This window comes from Pongo abelii, chromosome 14 (assembly GCF_028885655.2).
Source record: "Pongo abelii isolate AG06213 chromosome 14, NHGRI_mPonAbe1-v2.0_pri, whole genome shotgun sequence".
NCBI classification, from domain to species: Eukaryota; Metazoa; Chordata; class Mammalia; order Primates; family Hominidae; genus Pongo; species Pongo abelii.
In genome coordinates, this window is record NC_071999.2 from 28,330,040 (window position 1) to 28,348,665 (window position 18,626).

Here is an 18,626-nt window from a genome sequence, read left to right on the forward strand (position 1 = left end):
AGGCCAAACAGCAACAACCTTGTTACTTGCCAGGAATTGGGTCAAGATTTGATTTAACAAGTTTGGTTTTGGGAACTAAAAAATGAAAAAAGAAAAGCCATAATCTTGAAAGGCAACAAGAGAGAAAACTGCTAACAGGATCTTGATTAAATTTCTCCCTCTTAGAGAATGTTGTGCTGAAGACACAAGACCTCAGACTTGTGTTATTCTAGCAGCTGAACAGACCCCAGGCTCTTCTGACTGGCAATGGCACTGGAAGCAGTCTGATCTGTAGGTAAGCAGGTCCAGGGCTTACAGGGAGAAACTCCCAGAAATCCAGCTCTGCCTTGAGTTGCCCTGGTTCACGTCCAAAGACGTGCTTAGGCCACATCTCTGGAGCACAAGGTGGTAGACTGAGAGCTTTGATATTTCTACTCCTACTGCAGATGAGCTGGTATAACTCCGAAGGTATGGAATTTGCTGTTGTCTGTGACCCAGCAAATAGAAATAGAAAAATAATTAGATAGAAAAATAATAGAAATAGAAAAAATTTAAAAAACAAACCAAGCCTCATTCTATGCCTGTTAATGTCCTTAAAAATATGACATTTTAGGCAGTGTGATAATATGCATATACTGGTCACTTTAATCTTTCCTACAGGGGCAGCTGGTTGCCCTAATGGTGGATGCTGTGTTCAAGGATGGTGAGCTAGTGTTCAGCTCAGGAAGCCACTCCACAGAGATGGCCACCAAAAGGGCTTCAGTGGTCCCATCTCAATTAACACCTGAAGCATTGTCAATTATTACAGTGAAGGTCACAAATGGGTTATTATTAGTGAGATTGGTGGCTTACAAAGCAGCATGATGGATGTTACAATTATATGACATTTTAAGATCTGTGAATCAACTAACGTGTTTTGGAGACAGCCCACCCTCGCATAAACAGGATACAGGTGTATGAGGGTGGCCTGTAGTGTATATCTGGAGACGACACCCAAGGCTTGATCCTCATATGGTCCTATCTCCAGGAAGGTTTAGGAAGATTTTGGCCTCTGGAACATTAGGAATCTGTTGAGAATGAAGCTTTCATGCTTGGAGCACCTAAAGTACAGAAAGCTTACAAAAGCTTATGTACTGTGCCTGCTTGCTACTGAATGTTTTGTTAAATGAATATCTGTATGTGTGGCAGATTTGGTCAGAGACCTACTTTTCATTATAACCTGTAGCATGATTATAAAGGTGTAGCTAACCTTCACCTAACTCAAACTTCTGTGGTTGCTCCTATCTACCAAAAAGCATTTAAGAATTCTGCATGACCACTTTAGTTTAGGACAGTTTGCAATTCTCCCCTTCCTTAGAGGGCAATTTAGCTAGCTACTTATTCATGTCCCATGAGGGAAGTCATTCTGTGCCCCAAAGCAGCTTATCAAAGTATTATTTCAGACTTCATGCAATACTCTCCCTGAAAGGAGTTCAAGTAACATCTATGGATGTCTCGTGCCCTTTTTGGAGATTAGTTTCCCAAGGAACTTGCCTAGCAATCCTGGCTTGTCACCTGAATCTGGAGTAGTTTGAGTGTCTTCCAGTTCTCTTCCTCATTAGAGGATGTCTGAAAAATCCAGTAATCGTTTAATAAGGCTGCTTATGTCAGAAACTCAAATTCTTATCTTTTTGGTGTTTTGAACATTTTCCCGTTATGATTTATTAGTGTATTCTGCATAGACAATCCAATTATTCATCCTGCTGAAAAGTGGTGGATGCCTGTAGATGCCTTTCTTTTTGTAAAAGGTATTGTTTTTCCTGAGACCTGGATGAATTTCCGGGAGCCATTCAAGGACATGAGAACACCCACTTAGAACTTGAAAGGTTCCCCTCATGGCCCTCAGACCAGGCTAACGAGATTTGATAATTTGAACTCTGGCATTCCTTTCCTCACAGGCTGAAAGAATAGCACAATATTAATGTCTATCTGTGCTTAAAGATTTGAGCTATTGATCAGAGTCCAAAATTAGTGTGTGTAGGAAAACTTTTCTTAAAGACATAAAAAGATACCATTTAATATATTGTTTCCAAGATGTGTTTCTCACACATTTCCACTGTGAGAAAGAGGTTCTGTGGTCAAATAAGTTAAGAAACCTCAGCACACTCTTAGAGAATCCCAATTTTTAGCAGCAGCAAAAAAATGTGTGTGATCAGTTTCTTAAACTTATTTAAACGTTTGAAAAGTTAGAAAATTGTGGCGAAGAGCATTAATTCTTGAATCTTGGGAGTGTATTACCTTGATGAGAATGTTTGTGTATTTGAAACTGAAAATATGTATCCGTTTATATTGCCACATACTGATTTTTATGGCATAATATATGGTGTAGAGAGCAGGTTGTCTAAAAACCAATATTTGCAAAATGCTGAATATTCAGCATGGTTTTATGAAGTTGACAGATGTGGAGTGTATTTTGCATGTGTCTTGACTTACAGATGAGGAAATGAAGTTGCAGAGAGATTAAATTAGCCAAGCCAGGGGTTTCGGTGCTAGGAAGTCTTGATATTGTAAAATATAGCCATATAACTTTAAAAAAATGAATCCAGACAAAAAGAAAACAAAATCATTGTAAACACATAATCCACTTAAAGTTCACAAAATGTTTTAAACATAATTAAGGCTATGCTTGACTTACCTACTTGTTTATTTCCTACCAAGGATGACCAGGAACTAGCCATTGATATGGAAACATTCATTATTCTTACATTTTCTTTCTTTTTTCTGTGTCTTTTCTCTCTGTCTGTCTCTCTCTCTCTCTCTCACACACACATACACACAGTCTCAGAAGTACTAGTGCTATATCCTGAAATTGTTTCTTTAGTTCAAAATTCCTCTGATTTTATTTTTTGTGTCCTGAAATACTGTTGAGATTAACATCCTGATTGCCTTCCAAAATATCTGACTTTATTTTTTGTATGTGCTTTTTACTCTTTGGTAGAGTTATGGATTCACTAACAGATTCTACTGTATGCTCTGACAACTATAACCACAATGGGTGAGTTGACTGATCTAAGTGGTGAAAAATACTGGGAGCATCAATGGCAATAACAGCTTTCTATCAGAGACTTTAAGCATCTTTAGGTAACATTGTTTTTGAACCAGAGTGGAAAAAATAAGATCAGGTCAGAAGAGGGATGCTTGGTACTCAAAGATTGTTTGTGACCCCAAGTAATTAGCAGCCAAAACCTTAGAAAACTATCAGAATGCCTGTGTATGAGACTCTCTGAAGAGTGATCCAAAAGAGGAGAGAATCCTACTTGGAGAAAGAAGGTGTTAGCATTGGACAGGCAGCAGAGGAGCCCTCAGCAGAAAGAAAGGAACTAAGAGACCCTGTATTTGTCCCTCACCCTTCAGAGCTGGTGCCCCAAACTCAAAGCCATCATCATATTGGATGGAGCCCCTGCCTCAGGTTTGTCACTTGATCCTATTTGAGGGGAAGCAAAGATATCTGTGACTCATGAAGAGCATAAAGGTAGTGGAGGGACTTGATAATTAGGAAATCAAAATGGGCAAGAATAATGTGTGCCTACAAATATAACATGAATTTGAAGCAAATTTAAGTTAAATTTGCTGCCACACATGATGATCAGGTTCAGTAATAAAGAGCTGTATTTAAATCTTGATTCATTAAACTTTTTTGAGAGTCCTAAACAATTTTTATTACCAACACATTAAGACTTCTTTCTAGAGAAAAATGAAGTACCAGGTGCCAAATAACAGATTTACATGAGAATTTTTAGGGACAACACATTGTAATTTGTAGTGCAATCATAGCCAATTTGAACCAAAAAAAAAAAGTCGTGTATGCATTTATGTTGTTTCTTACTATTTACCTTTCAATCCTTTGCACTGACCCCAATGAATTGGCATCAGAAATCTGTGCTGGAGTCAACAATGAAAGGTGATGTCATAATATATATTGGGGATGGGAGGAATTCAGGTTTGTGAAATTCAGTCTCAGAATTATTCATGGGAAAATAGTTTTCTGGACACTGATTCTAAAATTCTTTCTAAAAAGTTAGGTCTTCAGTAAGTCATATTTACCATATCTTTTAGATTCAAGGAATTTTGTTGTTCAAATAAATTGTCATATCACCACTCCATGTGGCAAATCTCTAATATATTTTTGCATTTGATGTTTAAAGTAAAATACAGCAACCTTACATAGAGCTTTATAGCAAGCTTCGTGTGTTCAAATATAATTGGTACTTTTATAACCAATGCTGTTTGTGTTATACTCAGAAAGTTATTTCTTATCGTAAGATTACAAATATAGTCACCAAAATTTCTTTTATATTTTGAATTAATTTTCTACATTTAAATAATATAAGTGCTGCTGCTGTTGTTACTATTCCCTTTTAACATCTCCCCAAATTAGTGTTTTATTCTATACACTTTATGAGATGCCAGCTTAACAATACCCTTAATATGGCCCAAGGATTCTACAAAAGGAAATGCTTGTGTGTTTGTCAAAAGTGTTTTCTGACTGGGCATGATGGCTCAAGCCTGTAATCCCAGCACTTTGGGAGGCTGAGTCAGGAGGACCACGAGGTCACGAGTTTGAGACCAGCCTGGCCAATATGGTAAAACCCCGTCTCTACTAAAAATACAAAAATTAGCTGGGCATGGTGGTGCACGCCTGTAGTCCCAGCTACTCGGGAGGCTGAGGCAGAAGAATCACTTGAATCCGGGAGGCAGAAGTTGCAGTGAGCTGAGACAGCACCACTGCACTGCAGCCTGGGCGACAGAGTGAAACTCTGTCTCAAAAAAAAAAAAAAGTGTTTCCCGTGCAGATTATCTATTCACCACTTGCAGATTTGAAGTTTACTAAGCATATGTGATATCTAAAATTCATTTGAAGAATAATTTTCAATGCCAAAAATGTTTAAAAGTGGGATATAGGAAGATGATGCAAAGATGGAATCTCCAAATATTTCCATTTTCACCAGGAGGACTTAATAGAATGTCTAACAGCTATTTTTAGATATTTTTGAAATGTGAGAGGGGTGAGTTAGTTAACAAAAAGTAGACTATGAGATTAAAATGTCTATTCACTCTAAAATCTCAGCATTCACTTTCTTATTGTCAAGTTATTCATCAGACTCTTTTCAGAGACAACCTAAATGCAAGCTCGTAGAATATTACAACTTCTTTTATATGAGATGGCAGGAAATAATTTCTTGGCCTTTTAAAGGATAGATGAGGGATTTGAATACCACTTTCAGATTAAGTAACTCCTCTGTTGAATATTACACTGTTTTATGGTTCATATCTCTAGTGTGGTTGAGAGGTATTGCCAGATTTATTCACTGACAAGTAAATATTATTCAGTTTATAATTAGTATCCACTTTAGGGGGAGATACTTTCAGTCTATGTTAAAACTATCTTCAATGTTCAGTATCCTGTTCCACATAAAACTTTCATGCACTAGTTTTAGCATTCATTGATTTTTATGTGAATCAGTTATAACTGATTGTTACAAAATGGTGATTTTTTTTTAAAAAAAGTAGTTTTTCTGTGTTTAATAAGTATCATTCTATTATAAGGAGAACTATTCCTACCCCTATTTATTCACTATTACTATGAACTTATAAATTCTTACATTATTTCAATGAATTACAATCCTTTCTGTCATTATTTATTTTGTTGTTTAAATGGTCCCATATTTGGCCAGTGGGACTCCCTAAAAACTCGCCCCTGTGTCCTTTTGACTTGACATGTTCCCATCACTTTTTGAGCATTTCCTCAGCCCTGGAATCAGCCATTTACCCAAAGAACCTGATGCCCTTTAGAAACCAATATTTTGCATTTGGTATGCTCATTGCCATTGGCTCATTGCTACTTGTAGGCCTTTTTAATACATAGATGAGAGTACAGATATACATATTGACATATACAGATATATGCATATATGCAACAATTTTAATATGTTTAATATACAGTATATACATTTATATGTGTTCTGGTAAACTATGTATTATTGTTTTGCCTGGACAATGTGTGTTTGTTTTTAAATTTACTTAAATGGTATTAAGCGGTATCTCATTTTATTAGTTTTTTGCTCAGGAACATAAGATTATTCTTCTTGTGTATACCTTTAGTTGTTGCTTTTAACTGGTATGAAAAATTCCACAGCATGCATCCCCTAGTGAGGAACACATATATTGCTTCCTACCATTTGCCTTCACAAAGACTGCCGCCAAATGATTATCCTTATGCCAGACCCCTACAAGCCTGTTTGAGTATTTCTGTGGGAACATGAAACAGGACTTGATGGGCCATGGGACTGCATATTTTGAATTTGACTGAATACTGCCTATTGCTCTCACAATGATTATACCAGTCTGCATGTCATCAACAATGCATGATGGTTCCTACACATACACATTCACAACAACACTTGACATAATCAAACTTTCTAATTTATATAATCAAATAGATGGTAACATATTGCATTATGTTTTACTTTGCATTTATGTGATAACTCATGAGTTTGAGCATCATTTTATGTTCTTATAGCATTTGGGATTTCTTCTGTAATGGTCCATTCATGAACTTAGCCCATTTTTCCACTAGTGTTCCTATCTTTGTCTTGTTAATTTACATGTGCTCTTTTTGAATATTTTATATTTTAGAATAAGTTAATCAAATTTATTTTAAAATTATGTTTAATTTTCAAAGTGATTATATTGCATTTGTAAACAATTTAGCAAGTAACAAAACATGGTGCTATTGTTTGGAGGTTTGTACCCCCAAACCTCATGTTAAAATTCGATCCCCAGTGTTGGAGGTGGGGCCTAATGGAAGGTGTTTGGAAGATGAATAGATTAATTCCCTCCCTGGGAGTGAGGGTGAGTGAGTACTCACTCTATTAGTTCTTGCAAGAGCTGGTGGTTTAAAAAGAGACCGGCAGCTTCCCCCACGTCGCTTCCCCTCTTGCCATTTGATCTCTGCACATGTCAGTTCCCCTTCATCTTTCACCGTAAATGAGAGCAGCCTCAGAAGCAGATGTTGGTGTCAGGCTTCTTGTGCAGCACACAACTGTGAGCCAAAGAAACCTCTCTTCTTTGTAAATTACCCAGCCTCAGGTATCCCTTATGGCAACACTAAACAGACTCAGATGCATGCAATCCTATTCAAAAGTTTGGACTATCGCTTTATGTATTCAAATCATCCTTCATGTCAGTTTTAGACATTGAAGTTATGTTCTCCAATAGGTCATCTGCCTGTTAGCTTTGGCATTGTTGTTCTTCATTCTCTTCATGACGGAACTTTTTGCCTTATTATTTTACTTTTGAAGTTTGAAATTTTCCCACTTTCAGTCTACAAAAGTAATTTCTAATCCTCATAGTTTTAATTTACACATTTAATGCTTTAATCTACTTAGAGTCTACCCTTAAATATGGTGTTAGGTAGGGATTTGGTTTCATTTTTCTCCCAATGGTAGGACGATTTTCCAAATACCATCTATGAAACAGTTCATTCTTTTTCCTTGTTTATATAATCATCATCAATGACATCTATCTACATAGGTTTATCTCTGAGCTCAATATTTTCCTCCATTGATACTTATGGCATCCCTACACCTTTTTTTATTACCATGATTAGTTAAGTTATTAATGGAGCCTTTATATGTTGACATAGATTTTGTAGTAAGTATGTCAATATTCTAAAAAATTTTGAAAAATACCTATGTGGGCCCTGTGGTGCTTGGGAGAGGGAAGGACTTTAAATTCTAGGTTGATTTCTTTGTTACTTACTTGAGTATTCTACTTCTATGTAAATATCTTTTCTTGCACTAATGTTAGTGTTTTATATTTGTCTAGGAATTTTTCCATTCCATCTAAGTTTTCACATTTATTAGCATATAATAGAATAATCTCATTTTAAAAAATTTTAGTTGTGTTCTAGTTATGCTCCCTTCTTGTACATTTTATTTGGATATTCACTCTTTTTGTTCTTGATTATTATTGCCACAGCTCTATTGTAGTAATCTTTTCAAAAAGACATATTTTTGTTTTCTTAATCTTCTCCATGGTTTTTTCTTCTCCAGTTCACTGATTTATGCTTACCTTATGTTTTGCTTCCTTGTTACTTCATAGGGTTTGCCCTGTGCCCCTTTTCCAACCTCTGTACTTAAATGTGTACTCTTTGCTTTTAACCATCTCGACTTCTTATTTATGTTTATATATCAGTAAATGTTCTTCTAAATATTGCTTCATTGTATCCTACAAACTTTGTCATGTTATTATCAATCAGTTCTTTTTTTTTTTTTTTTTTTTTTTTTTCTGAGACAGAGTCTCGCTCGGTCACCCAGCCTGGAGTGCAGCGGTGTGATCTCGGTTCACTGCAAGCTCTGCCTCCTGGGTTCACGCCATTCTCCTGCCTCAGCCTCCTGAGTAGCTGGGACTACAGGCGCCCGCCACCATGCCCAGCTAACTTTTTTGTATTTTTAGTAGAGACGGGGTTTCACTGTGTTAACCAGGACAGTCTCGATCTCCTGACCTGGCGATCCACCCGCCTCGGTCTCCCAAAGTGCTGGGATTACAGGCGTGAGCCACCGTGCCCGGCCAATCAGTTATCTTAGTATTTAAAATATTTTGTGATTTCCCTTTTAACACAACAGTTATTCAGTAATGTGTAATTTAGTTTCAAATGTGGATTTTTTAAAAATAATCATATTACAGTATATTCAGAGAACACCAATATGATATTGATCCTGTGGACTTTATCCTGTGGAAGCTTTCTTTATGGGATAGAGAGCTATGATGTTGGTCTGTCGTTGTGCCTTCATAGGTCTTTTGCTCTTTCTAGAAGGTGTTAGAATTTTCTCTTTATCTCCATTAGTTACTTAAAGTTGATTTATTTCTTCTTTCTTGAATTCTGGGGAATTTATCATCATAAATTTTCACATTTTATTTTGCATTTTTAGTTTTCATTTCTTCTTAGATTTCCATATTCTAGATGTTAGATGGCTGTTTTTATCCTCCATAACATTTGTCTTTTCTTTAGTATGTTCTCTTTATTCTTTTCTACTATTTTCTGGGTAAGTTTCTAATCTTCTAACACTAAATTAATTAGCTTTTCACATGTATCCAAACTACTATTTTTCCCTCAACAATTTATATGTTTTGGCAGTTATACTTTTACAGTTAAGGCTTTCTCTTTTATTCTTTCTTATGACTCCCATTCTCATTTCATGTTTCATCATCTTCCTTTGTGTCCTCATATCCTTAAGAATATTTGTCATGCTTACTTTAAAATCTCGGTCAGTGTGTTCCAGTAGTTTTGCTACAGTTGGTATGCTGTTGTTCAGCTTGTTGTATTTCTTTTTCAGTAGTTGTATTACTCAGGTATCTAGTCATGTTGGCTTGTGAACTCAGATTTCTTGTGGCTGTTAACTACTCTGGTCATTTGTATCGGGGAAGGACTGAAGGACAATCTCAGTCTGCTGCTGTTCTGGCAACATAATTATAAATAGCACCTACTTTTTGCTTTCAAAAGTGTCCTGGTTTGAGCAGGAATTATATAGTCAGTCTCACCGAAATCTAGGACGTAAGCTGTGTCATTGTCAGTAAGTTTAAAATGAAGGGAAGTGATGTGCCCCAGGGTAGAGAGTCTCAGGAACCATGAAACACTGACCAGGCAACTCCTCTGGGTTGTGAAAAGGAAAAACTTTAGACAAGGTAAATTTAACAGAGTTTAATAGTGCAAGAATGATTCGTGAGTTGGGAAGCTTTTAGAACCAGAACAAGTTGGAAGAACTGCAAGCTGGCAATGTGGCCAGACAGCATTATGGACAGAAAACGGAAATGAGGTCCAGAAACAGCTTTGTTGGTTACAACTGGTTACAGCTGGATGTTTTGTCTTGTTCGAATCTGTCAGCCACCCGCAATTGACTGAAGCTCAGCTGCTGTAATTGACTGAGACACAGCTATCTGTTACAAGTGTATATTCTATTCATAATTATGCTGTTAGTTTACACACTAGGTTAGCTTGCAGTTTGTTGCATAAGGACTCAAGTACAGAGGCAACCTCAGGGAAAATTTCGTTTAATTAAACAACTATATCACCTTGAAGCGCCTGAACAAAGCAGCATTGGAGGAGACAGTCTCTCTGGTTTGTAACCTGGGCTTCGGAGATGGAGGCAGGTGGAGGAGTGAAGGCCCAAGGATGGCTCTTCAGCCCTTCCCTGTTTTCATCAGCCAGCCTAATGCTCTCCTAATTTTACCGTAACTACTCCTGGTTAGTTGCTGTTGTCGTCTACGGAGACAGGCAAGGATGGTTACTATTGTTTCCAAATGGCTAAATTGCATGTTTGTTTGTTTGTTTGTTTTCTTCAGAACGGCTAATTTATTAGTTGTAGGGTTATTGTAGCTAATTTGAATAAAAATTAAGCCTACACATTCACATGGTATTTGATTGTATACAACTTAGTTTAGTTCTTTAGCTCTGACCCCATGGGATATCACTAACCCATGATGGAGTCATCAGTGAAAGTGAAATGATATCACTAGCCTATAATGGAGTCATCAGTAAAAGGTATTGTGCATGTGTATGTTCATAAAGATACACACAAATGTTAACTATAGAGTTTCTTGGACACTGTTTCTAAAGTACTGGTAGTTTCAGCTTCTGTATGTAACATCCTGTTCTTTCTGGGTCTAGTTGGATACAAAATAAATAGGTCACAAGAAGTCTACTTCTTCCTAGCTGAGTTGACTAGTAGCCAAAACTTTTAGAAAACTGTTGGATTGCCTGTGTATGAGACTGTACCAGGTTGGGCTATATTAGTTTCTAGGGCTGCTTTAACAAAGTATCACAAACCAAGTGGCTTAAGCAAAAATTAATCATCTCATAGTCCTAGAGACTAGAAATCTGAAATTGAGGTTGTCAGTAGGGTTGGCTTTTTATGAGGGCTGTAAGAGAATCTGTTTGATACCTCTTTGCTAGCTTTTGCTGGTTGCTGGTAATCTTTGGCATTCCTTGGCAGATAGACTCATCACCCAGATCTCTGCCTTCTACTTACCATAGCTTTCTTCCTGTGTGTGTTGCTGTGTGCAAGTTTTTCCTTTTTATGATGGTAACAGTTATATCGGATTATGCCTACACCAGTATGACCTCATCTTAATCACATTGGTGGCAGTGACTTCATTTCAAAATACTGTCACATCATGAGTTACAGGAATTAAAACTTCAAATACTGGATTTTCAGAAGCCATTCAATCTATAACAAGGAACAAGCGAGGAAAAGTGCTATTTGGAATAAAGGAGGAGGTAAAAGCAGAAATGGAGCAGTGAAGACCTACACAGAAAAGATGAAGCTAACACCTCTGGATATGTCCTTCACCAGTGAGCTCTGCTACCACGTAAGACTGGTGTCCCAAACCCACAGCCACTCTTATGCTGGTTGAAGCCCCTGACTCAGGCCTGCAGCTACGTGACTGTATTTGATGGGCAAAAGGACAACTCTTATGATGGGTGAAAGTAAAGAGGTGATGGAGGGACTTGAGATTCAGGAATTTAGAGGGGTGAGTGCAATATGTACCTACAACTGAAGTGGAATTTTAAATAAAGGCCACCACAAAAGGCTATCACACATTAGAACTAGGGTAATAAAGAGCTTTAACCTCAATCTGGAAGCACTGCTATTTTCACAGGCCTAAGATATTCACTACCAGCATGGAAAACCTCATACTTAATGAAAAATGACATGCCAGGTTCAAATAGTGATCTATACAGGAATATGTTAAGATCAGCAAGCTTATGTCTAGAGTAACTGCAGCTATTTGACCAAAAATGTAAGTCCAAATTATGTTTGTATCTGAATAATATGCTTTTATAATTCCTCAGCCCACAGCCAATTGATTTGATGGTACTAACCTCTGATAGAGCCACCCATGAAATGTGAGTTAAAAACAAAGATTTATATACACTTAAGTGTATATATACATATATACACATAAATACATACTTCTGTCAACATACACACATGCATACACATACACACACAGAAACATAAAACAATGAAGGAGAAAGAGAAGTTGATATTTGTAAAATTCACTTTCAGGCATATCCTTGGAAATACAGAGTATCTTTGACACTATGTCAAAATCTTCTCACCATAGGATCTATAGATAACTTTCTATTTTTTTTCAGACCATATTGGATAAAAGAGGAAGAAGTCATAAAAGAGATGCTTCTTCCTCTTAGTATATTCGTCACTCTAAGTTAGTAGTATCCAATCCCTTAGGAACCTCTCAGGTTTCCCTGTGAGACATTTCATAAATATGAGACTCTACTACTACTAGAGTGGGCCAAAGGGAGAGAGAATCCTATTTGGAGCAATGGGGAGGTAACAGGCGACAAGGAGGAGTGAAGCACTCAGCGAAAAGAACAGAGTTCATGAAACCGTAAGGGGTTCCTCACCCTCTACAGTTCTACCATCATGTGGGGCTGGTGCCCCAAACCAAACCCAAACTCGCAATCATTTTGTAGGGAGTTCCTAACTCAGGCCTACAGCTACATGGTCATATCTTCTGGGCAGGACAGACAGCCATGATGGGTGAAAGTAAGGAAGTGACAGAGGGACTTAGGAATCAAGAATTTAGAGGGGATAAGAGGCATGTTTCCTTACAGACTGCAGTTACATTAGAAATAAATGCCACTGGCCAGGCATGGTGGCTCATATCTGTAATCCCAGCACTTTGAGCGGCCAAGACAGCTAGATCACTTGAGGCTGGGAATTTGAGACCAGCCTGACCAACATGGGAAAACCCTGTCACTACTAAAAATACAAAAATTAGCCAGGTGTAGTGGTGCACGCCTGTAATCCCATCTACTCAGGAGGCTGAGGCAGGAGAATTGCTTGAACCCAGGAGGCGGAGGTTGCAGTGAGCCAAGATCGCACCACTGCACTCCAGCCTCGGTGACATTGAGACTCCGCCAAAAAAAAAAAAAAGATACACGTAGTTCGAATGAGTGATATACACATGAATATTTAAATATCAACCAGATAGTACATTACAGAGTAACTGTAGCTGTTTGATCCAAAAAGTAAGTTTAGAATTACATGTGTGTCCAACTATCTACTTTTATGTTCCTTTAGCCTGCATACAGAATTGACATCAGTGACCTATGATAGAACCACCAGTGAAATGTGAATTATAAAATATATATACACAAATATTTAAAGAAATATATATGCAGATATACATACTTCTGTCTATCTAGACACACAAACACAGGGAGAGAGAGAGAGAGAAAGAGGGAGAGAGAAAAGAGAGAGAAACAACAGAAAGATGAAGATTATGTGCTTACTCTCAGGATCATCCATGGCCATACAGAATGTCTTTTACTCCATTTATAAATCTCCTCACTATAGGCCCTGCAGGCCCCTTATCCAACTTTTTGATTAATTGGATAAAAAGGAACAGGTCAAAAAAGGGAAACTTCTTGTTATTGTCTTGTCACCCTTAGTAGCAGGCACATACTTAGGAAAGTCAGATTTCCTGTGTATGAGACATACTAGAGTGGACCAAGGGAAGAAAACCCTACGCAGAGCAACAAGCGAGTAGCAGTGGACAAGGAGCAGTGGAGCCCTTAGGGAAAAAAAAAAGAGCTAATGGCCCTGGCAGGGTTCCTCACACCCAGAGCTCTACCACCATGTGAGGCTAACACTACAAGCCCACACCCATCATCACATTGTATGGGGCAGTTTCTTGACCCTGTATGAGAGCAGAGAAGACACCTATAATGGCGAAAACAAGGCACTGATGAAGGGATTTTAGTGTCAGGAAATGAGATGCGGTCAAGGGGATTTGTATATAGAAACTGCAGCTGAATTTGAAATAAAGTAAACCACCAAATGCTTACTTTGTGCTTCATTCAGTTGTAAAGAACTAAACATCACTTGTGAGTAACTCAAACCAGAACGTGAAGTCTAGGATGTCATATTGGTGTTGGACTGTACATATATATATTTAAATTCGGTAGCACTGCCAAGTCTAAATTCAAATCAGTACCTTGGAATGGAGCTATTAGTGAACTGTGAGACAAATAAATCAATATGGATATAAGGATATATGAGCACAGGAGGAAACAATTATATACCATTTATATATACCTATAGGCACTCATATTAAATCAAGGCATGCACCCACAGGTACTGCAGAGAAATGTAAAAGTTGAGATTAGGGACGTTCCCATTCAAGGGCATTAGTAGAAAAACAAAAAACTTTGACACATCTATCTCCGTGATCTCACTATAGGATATGAAGGTGCCTTTATGTCTTGTTGAATGAATTTAGATAAAAGAAGACCACAAAATAAGAATGACTTTTCTAACTAGTCTGTTTGATACTCTGAGTAACAATCAAAAATAATTTTCAGACTCCCTATGTGTGAGACTTTATGACAATGGCTGAGGACAGCAGAGAATCCTCTTTGGAAACAGGAAAGGACAGCAGGGGACAGAAAGTAGTGAAGTCCTCAGGAGAAGAGAAAAAAGCTAACAACCTTAGAAATGTTTTCGACCCTGCAGAACTCTGCCACAATACAGGGTGGTACTCCAAACCTCAAATACCATCATATTGGATTGTGTCTTTGACTCAGACCTGCAGTGACTTTACCCTACTTGTGGACCAAGAGAGACGACCAAGAAAAGAAGTAATGGATGGCCTTACAGGCAGCCCATTTAGTGGAATAAGAGGGCTGATGACCTCCATACAAAAGTTTAGTTTTAGAAATAACAGCCACCACAAAGGCTGTCACGCATTGGGACTGAGGTCATAATAAAGAGGTTTATTGAAATCTGGAAGCATTACTATTTTCCCCAGGCTAAGACATTGGTTGCCATCATATAAATCCTCCTCTCTAATAAAAAAATGACATTTCAGAACCAAATAGTGCTATACACATGAATAGTCAGAACTTAACTGGTTTATGTGCAGAGTAATGAAAGCTAGTTTTACGAGAAAAGTAAATTTTGAATTGTGTCTCCTGTCTGACTGTATTCATTTATCATCCTCTAGTCCACCCACAACTGAGTTATCGGGCAAGAACCTGGAGGCACGTATCGATGGAAGGTGAGTTGTGCATACCTGTGTCTTTATTTATCTAACTATAACTGAGCATACAAGTATTCACACACACAGGCACATAAACAAATATATCCATCCATCCATCCATGCATCCATCCGTACACACTTCTCTCAAACACATCCACTAACAAACCCATGCACACAGTGGAAACATACAACAAGGAGACAGATGGACGGACATTTGTGGAGTTTATTCTGAGAAGCCTGCATGGCCATAGAGAGTGGTTTTTAACAGGGTTTCCAATTCTTCTCCACGTAGCCTGTGTAGGTAACATTGCATTTTTTTCTAATGGAGTCGTGAAAAGGAGCAAGTCACAGGAGAGCTGCTGCTTCCTGTTAGTGTATTTGTCACCCTTAGTTCCTAGTAAGCAGCTTCTTAAAGGACTCAGATTTCCTGAGTTTGAGAGCCTACCAGATTGACAGAAGGGAGGAGAAAATCCTATTTGCAACATGGAGGAGATAGCAGCTGACAAGGAGCAGGGAAGCCCTGGGCAGAAAAGAATGGAGCTAATGGAACATGGAATTGTCCCTCACACTCCAGAGCTCTGTTGAGGAGATTGATGCTAAAACACAAACACAAGCACAGCACCTCATTGGATGCAGCCTTTCCTTAGGCCCACAGCTACTTGCCTGTGCCTCATGGACAGGAAAGTCTAGCATGATGGGTGAAAGGAAAGACGTGATGGAGAGATGCAGGAAGTGGGCCATAGATGGGATTAGGAGGAATGCCTACACAGCGGAGCTGAATTTAAAAGAAATTCACCCACAAAAGGCTATCATGCATTGGCCAGCTCCAGTGATAGAGAGTTTCGGTGAACTCTTGAGTCAGTGAGTCATAGATAGGTGTAAAATATGTGCTGCAATCATATAAAGTATGATGTGTAGGGTAAATGGCATGGCAGATTCCAAAGAACCAAATACACACATGACTTGTGTAAGGGTAAGGCAGCTTACAGGTTGAAAAGTAGTTGGAATGTCAGGCGCGGTGGCTCACGCCTGTAATCCCAGCACTTTGGGAGGCCAGGATGGGTGGATAACGAGATCAGGAGTTCAAGGCCAGCCTGGCCAACGTTATGAAACCACATCTCTACTAAAAATTCAAAATTAGCCGGGCATGTTGGTGGCGCCTGTAGTCTCTGCTACTTGGGAAGCTGACGCAGGAGAATTGCTAGAACCTGGGAGGCAGAGGTTGCAGTGAGCTGAGATCGTGCCACTGCACTCCAGCTTGGGTGACACAGGGACATGCTGTCTCAAAAAACAAACAACAACAATAACAGAAAGAAACAAAAACAAAAAAACAAAACAAAAGCAATTGGAACTATTTTTAACTGAAAATATTACATCTAGGAAGCTATGTGTTGTCTTACTATGTACATTTTAAGTTCTTTGGCACTGCCCTGTGTTGAATTGAGAGTACCTTTTAGGAGGCTGTCCAATGCAACATGTGATATCAAGGAATACAGTTATACATGTATCTATGCATATACAACAACATACATGCATTCATACAAACAAGAGAGACTGAGTAGGGCTATTCAGTGTGACAAACATCCATGGGAACAGGGAGTTCCCTTGAAACTATTTCTAGAGTCCTCTCAGAATGAGCTTTGTATGCAATATTCTTTTGTTTTTTGGATGGAGGTAGGCAAATGGGGAGGAACTCATAGAGGGAGGCTTTTTATGTTAGTGTTTGTCACATTACCTTTCTGTGAGAATGAGAATGTGCTAGTAGTGTGGACCAAGGGAGAAGTGAATCCTGCTTGCAGCGAGAAGGAGATAGGAGTGGACAAAGATCAGAGAAATCCCAGCCAAAACAAAGAACAGAGCTAATAATCCTGGAATTATTTCACCCCCTCCAGAGCTCTGCCGTTATGTGAGGCTGACTGCCTTTGCCCATACCCATCCTCACATGGGATGGAGCCCTTGCTTGAGTCCTCCAGCTACTTGGCCACAACTCTTGGGCAGGAAAGATAACTAGGATGGGTGAAAAGTGAGGAAGTGATTGGAGGTGATAGAGAATGAGGAACTCAGATGGGATTATAGGAAGGGGGACTTAGAAAGTCAATTTGAACTGGAATTAAATGCTCTCCAACAATGCTGATACACATTGAGGTGTAGATACCCTAACTTAATCTGGATGCATCTCTATGTTCACAGCCTAAGATACTCACTGTTGGCATAAAAACTTCATTTCTAATAAAAAACAAATACCATCCCATGTCAATTTAGTGATACACATACATGTGGATAATTAAAGTGTAACTGGGGAATAACGCATAGACTAACTGTAGCTATTTGTTGCAAAACATTAGAATTACACATTGTATCTTACTCTGACCACATTTGTCCTTTAGTCCCGATCTGAATGACCTGGCGGGAGTCATCATTGAGAGAGGCCCCAGTGACAGGTGAGTTATAAAAGATGTATACATGGCCAGGTGCAATGGCTCATACCTGTAATCTGAGCACTTAGGGAGGCCGAGGCAGGCAGATACCCTGAGGTCAGGAGTTCGAGACCAGGCTGGCAAACATGGTGAAACCCTGTCTCTACTAAAACTACAACAACTAGCCAGGTGTGGTGGCAGGCGTCTCTAATCCCAGCTACTCGGGAGGCTGAGCAGGATAATTGCTTGAACCTGGGGAGGTGGAGGTTACAGTGAGCCGAGACCATGCCACTGCATTCCACCCGGGGCAGCAGGAGCGAAATTTTGTCGCAATAATAAATAAATAAATAAATAAAAAGATGTGCACACACACACACACACAAACACACAACACAAAACAGTGACTGAGAAAGAGTCTGAGATTAGTGGGATTCTCTCTCAGAAGTGTTCACGATAATACAGTGTCTTTGACACAGTTTCTTTATCATCTCACTGTATCACGTATAAATAACTTCCACAGTTTTACAGTTGTTTATGAAAAAAGAAACAGAGTGTAGAGAGAGGCTTCTGTCTATTACTGTGTTTTCACCATTTGTTAGTAGCAGTCAAATGCCTTGGAAACTCTGATTTTCTGTGTATGAGACCTACTAGTGTGGGCCGAGGGAAGAGGGAATCCTGTTTGGAGCGAGGAGGAGGTAGGAGTGCTCCGGGAACTGTGCAGCCTTCAGCAGAAAGCAACAGAGCTAAGAGCCTTGGAGGTGTTCTCCACCCTCCAGAACTCTGCCACAATGGAGGCTGGTGCTCCAAACCTCAAATAACCATCCTATTGGATTGTGCTTCTGTGTCAGACCTCTAGTTACTTGACTCTTTTTGTGGGGCTGGGGAGCCACCCATTCTGGGTGAAAGTAAGGAGGTAATGGAGGGCCTTGGGAACAGGACATTCAATGAAATAAGAGGGCTGACTACCTCCACACAAGAGTTTAGTTTGAAATAACTGCCACCACAAAGGCTGTCACGCATTGGGACTGAGGTCATAATAAAGAGGTTTATTGAAATCTGGAAGCATTACTATTTTCCCCAGCCTAAGATGTTGGTTGCCATCATATCAATCCTGCTTTCTAA

General features: G+C 38.9%; 1 protein-coding gene across 17 annotated transcripts in view; it reads left to right on the top strand.

The window, feature by feature from the left end:
* LOC103889448 (phosphatidylinositol 3,4,5-trisphosphate 3-phosphatase TPTE2-like) overlaps positions 1 to 18,626 on the top strand; it is a 151,078-nt gene that overhangs the window by 49,928 nt on the left and 82,524 nt on the right. For 14 of the 17 annotated variants that reach the window (XM_063714767.1, XM_063714768.1, XM_063714774.1 and 11 more), the window contains exons 1-4: positions 2,957 to 3,013; positions 3,373 to 3,427; positions 15,052 to 15,105; positions 17,475 to 17,528. In XM_063714767.1, the coding sequence (XP_063570837.1) occupies positions 3,010 to 3,013; positions 3,373 to 3,427; positions 15,052 to 15,105; positions 17,475 to 17,528 (167 nt within the window). In that variant the 5' untranslated portion in view covers positions 2,957 to 3,009. Of the gene's footprint in view, positions 1 to 165; positions 275 to 2,956; positions 3,014 to 3,372; positions 3,428 to 15,051; positions 15,106 to 17,474; positions 17,529 to 18,626 lie in introns of those variants that run through there. The other 3 variants (XM_063714763.1, XM_063714762.1, XM_063714766.1) reach the window with 1 other exon arrangement.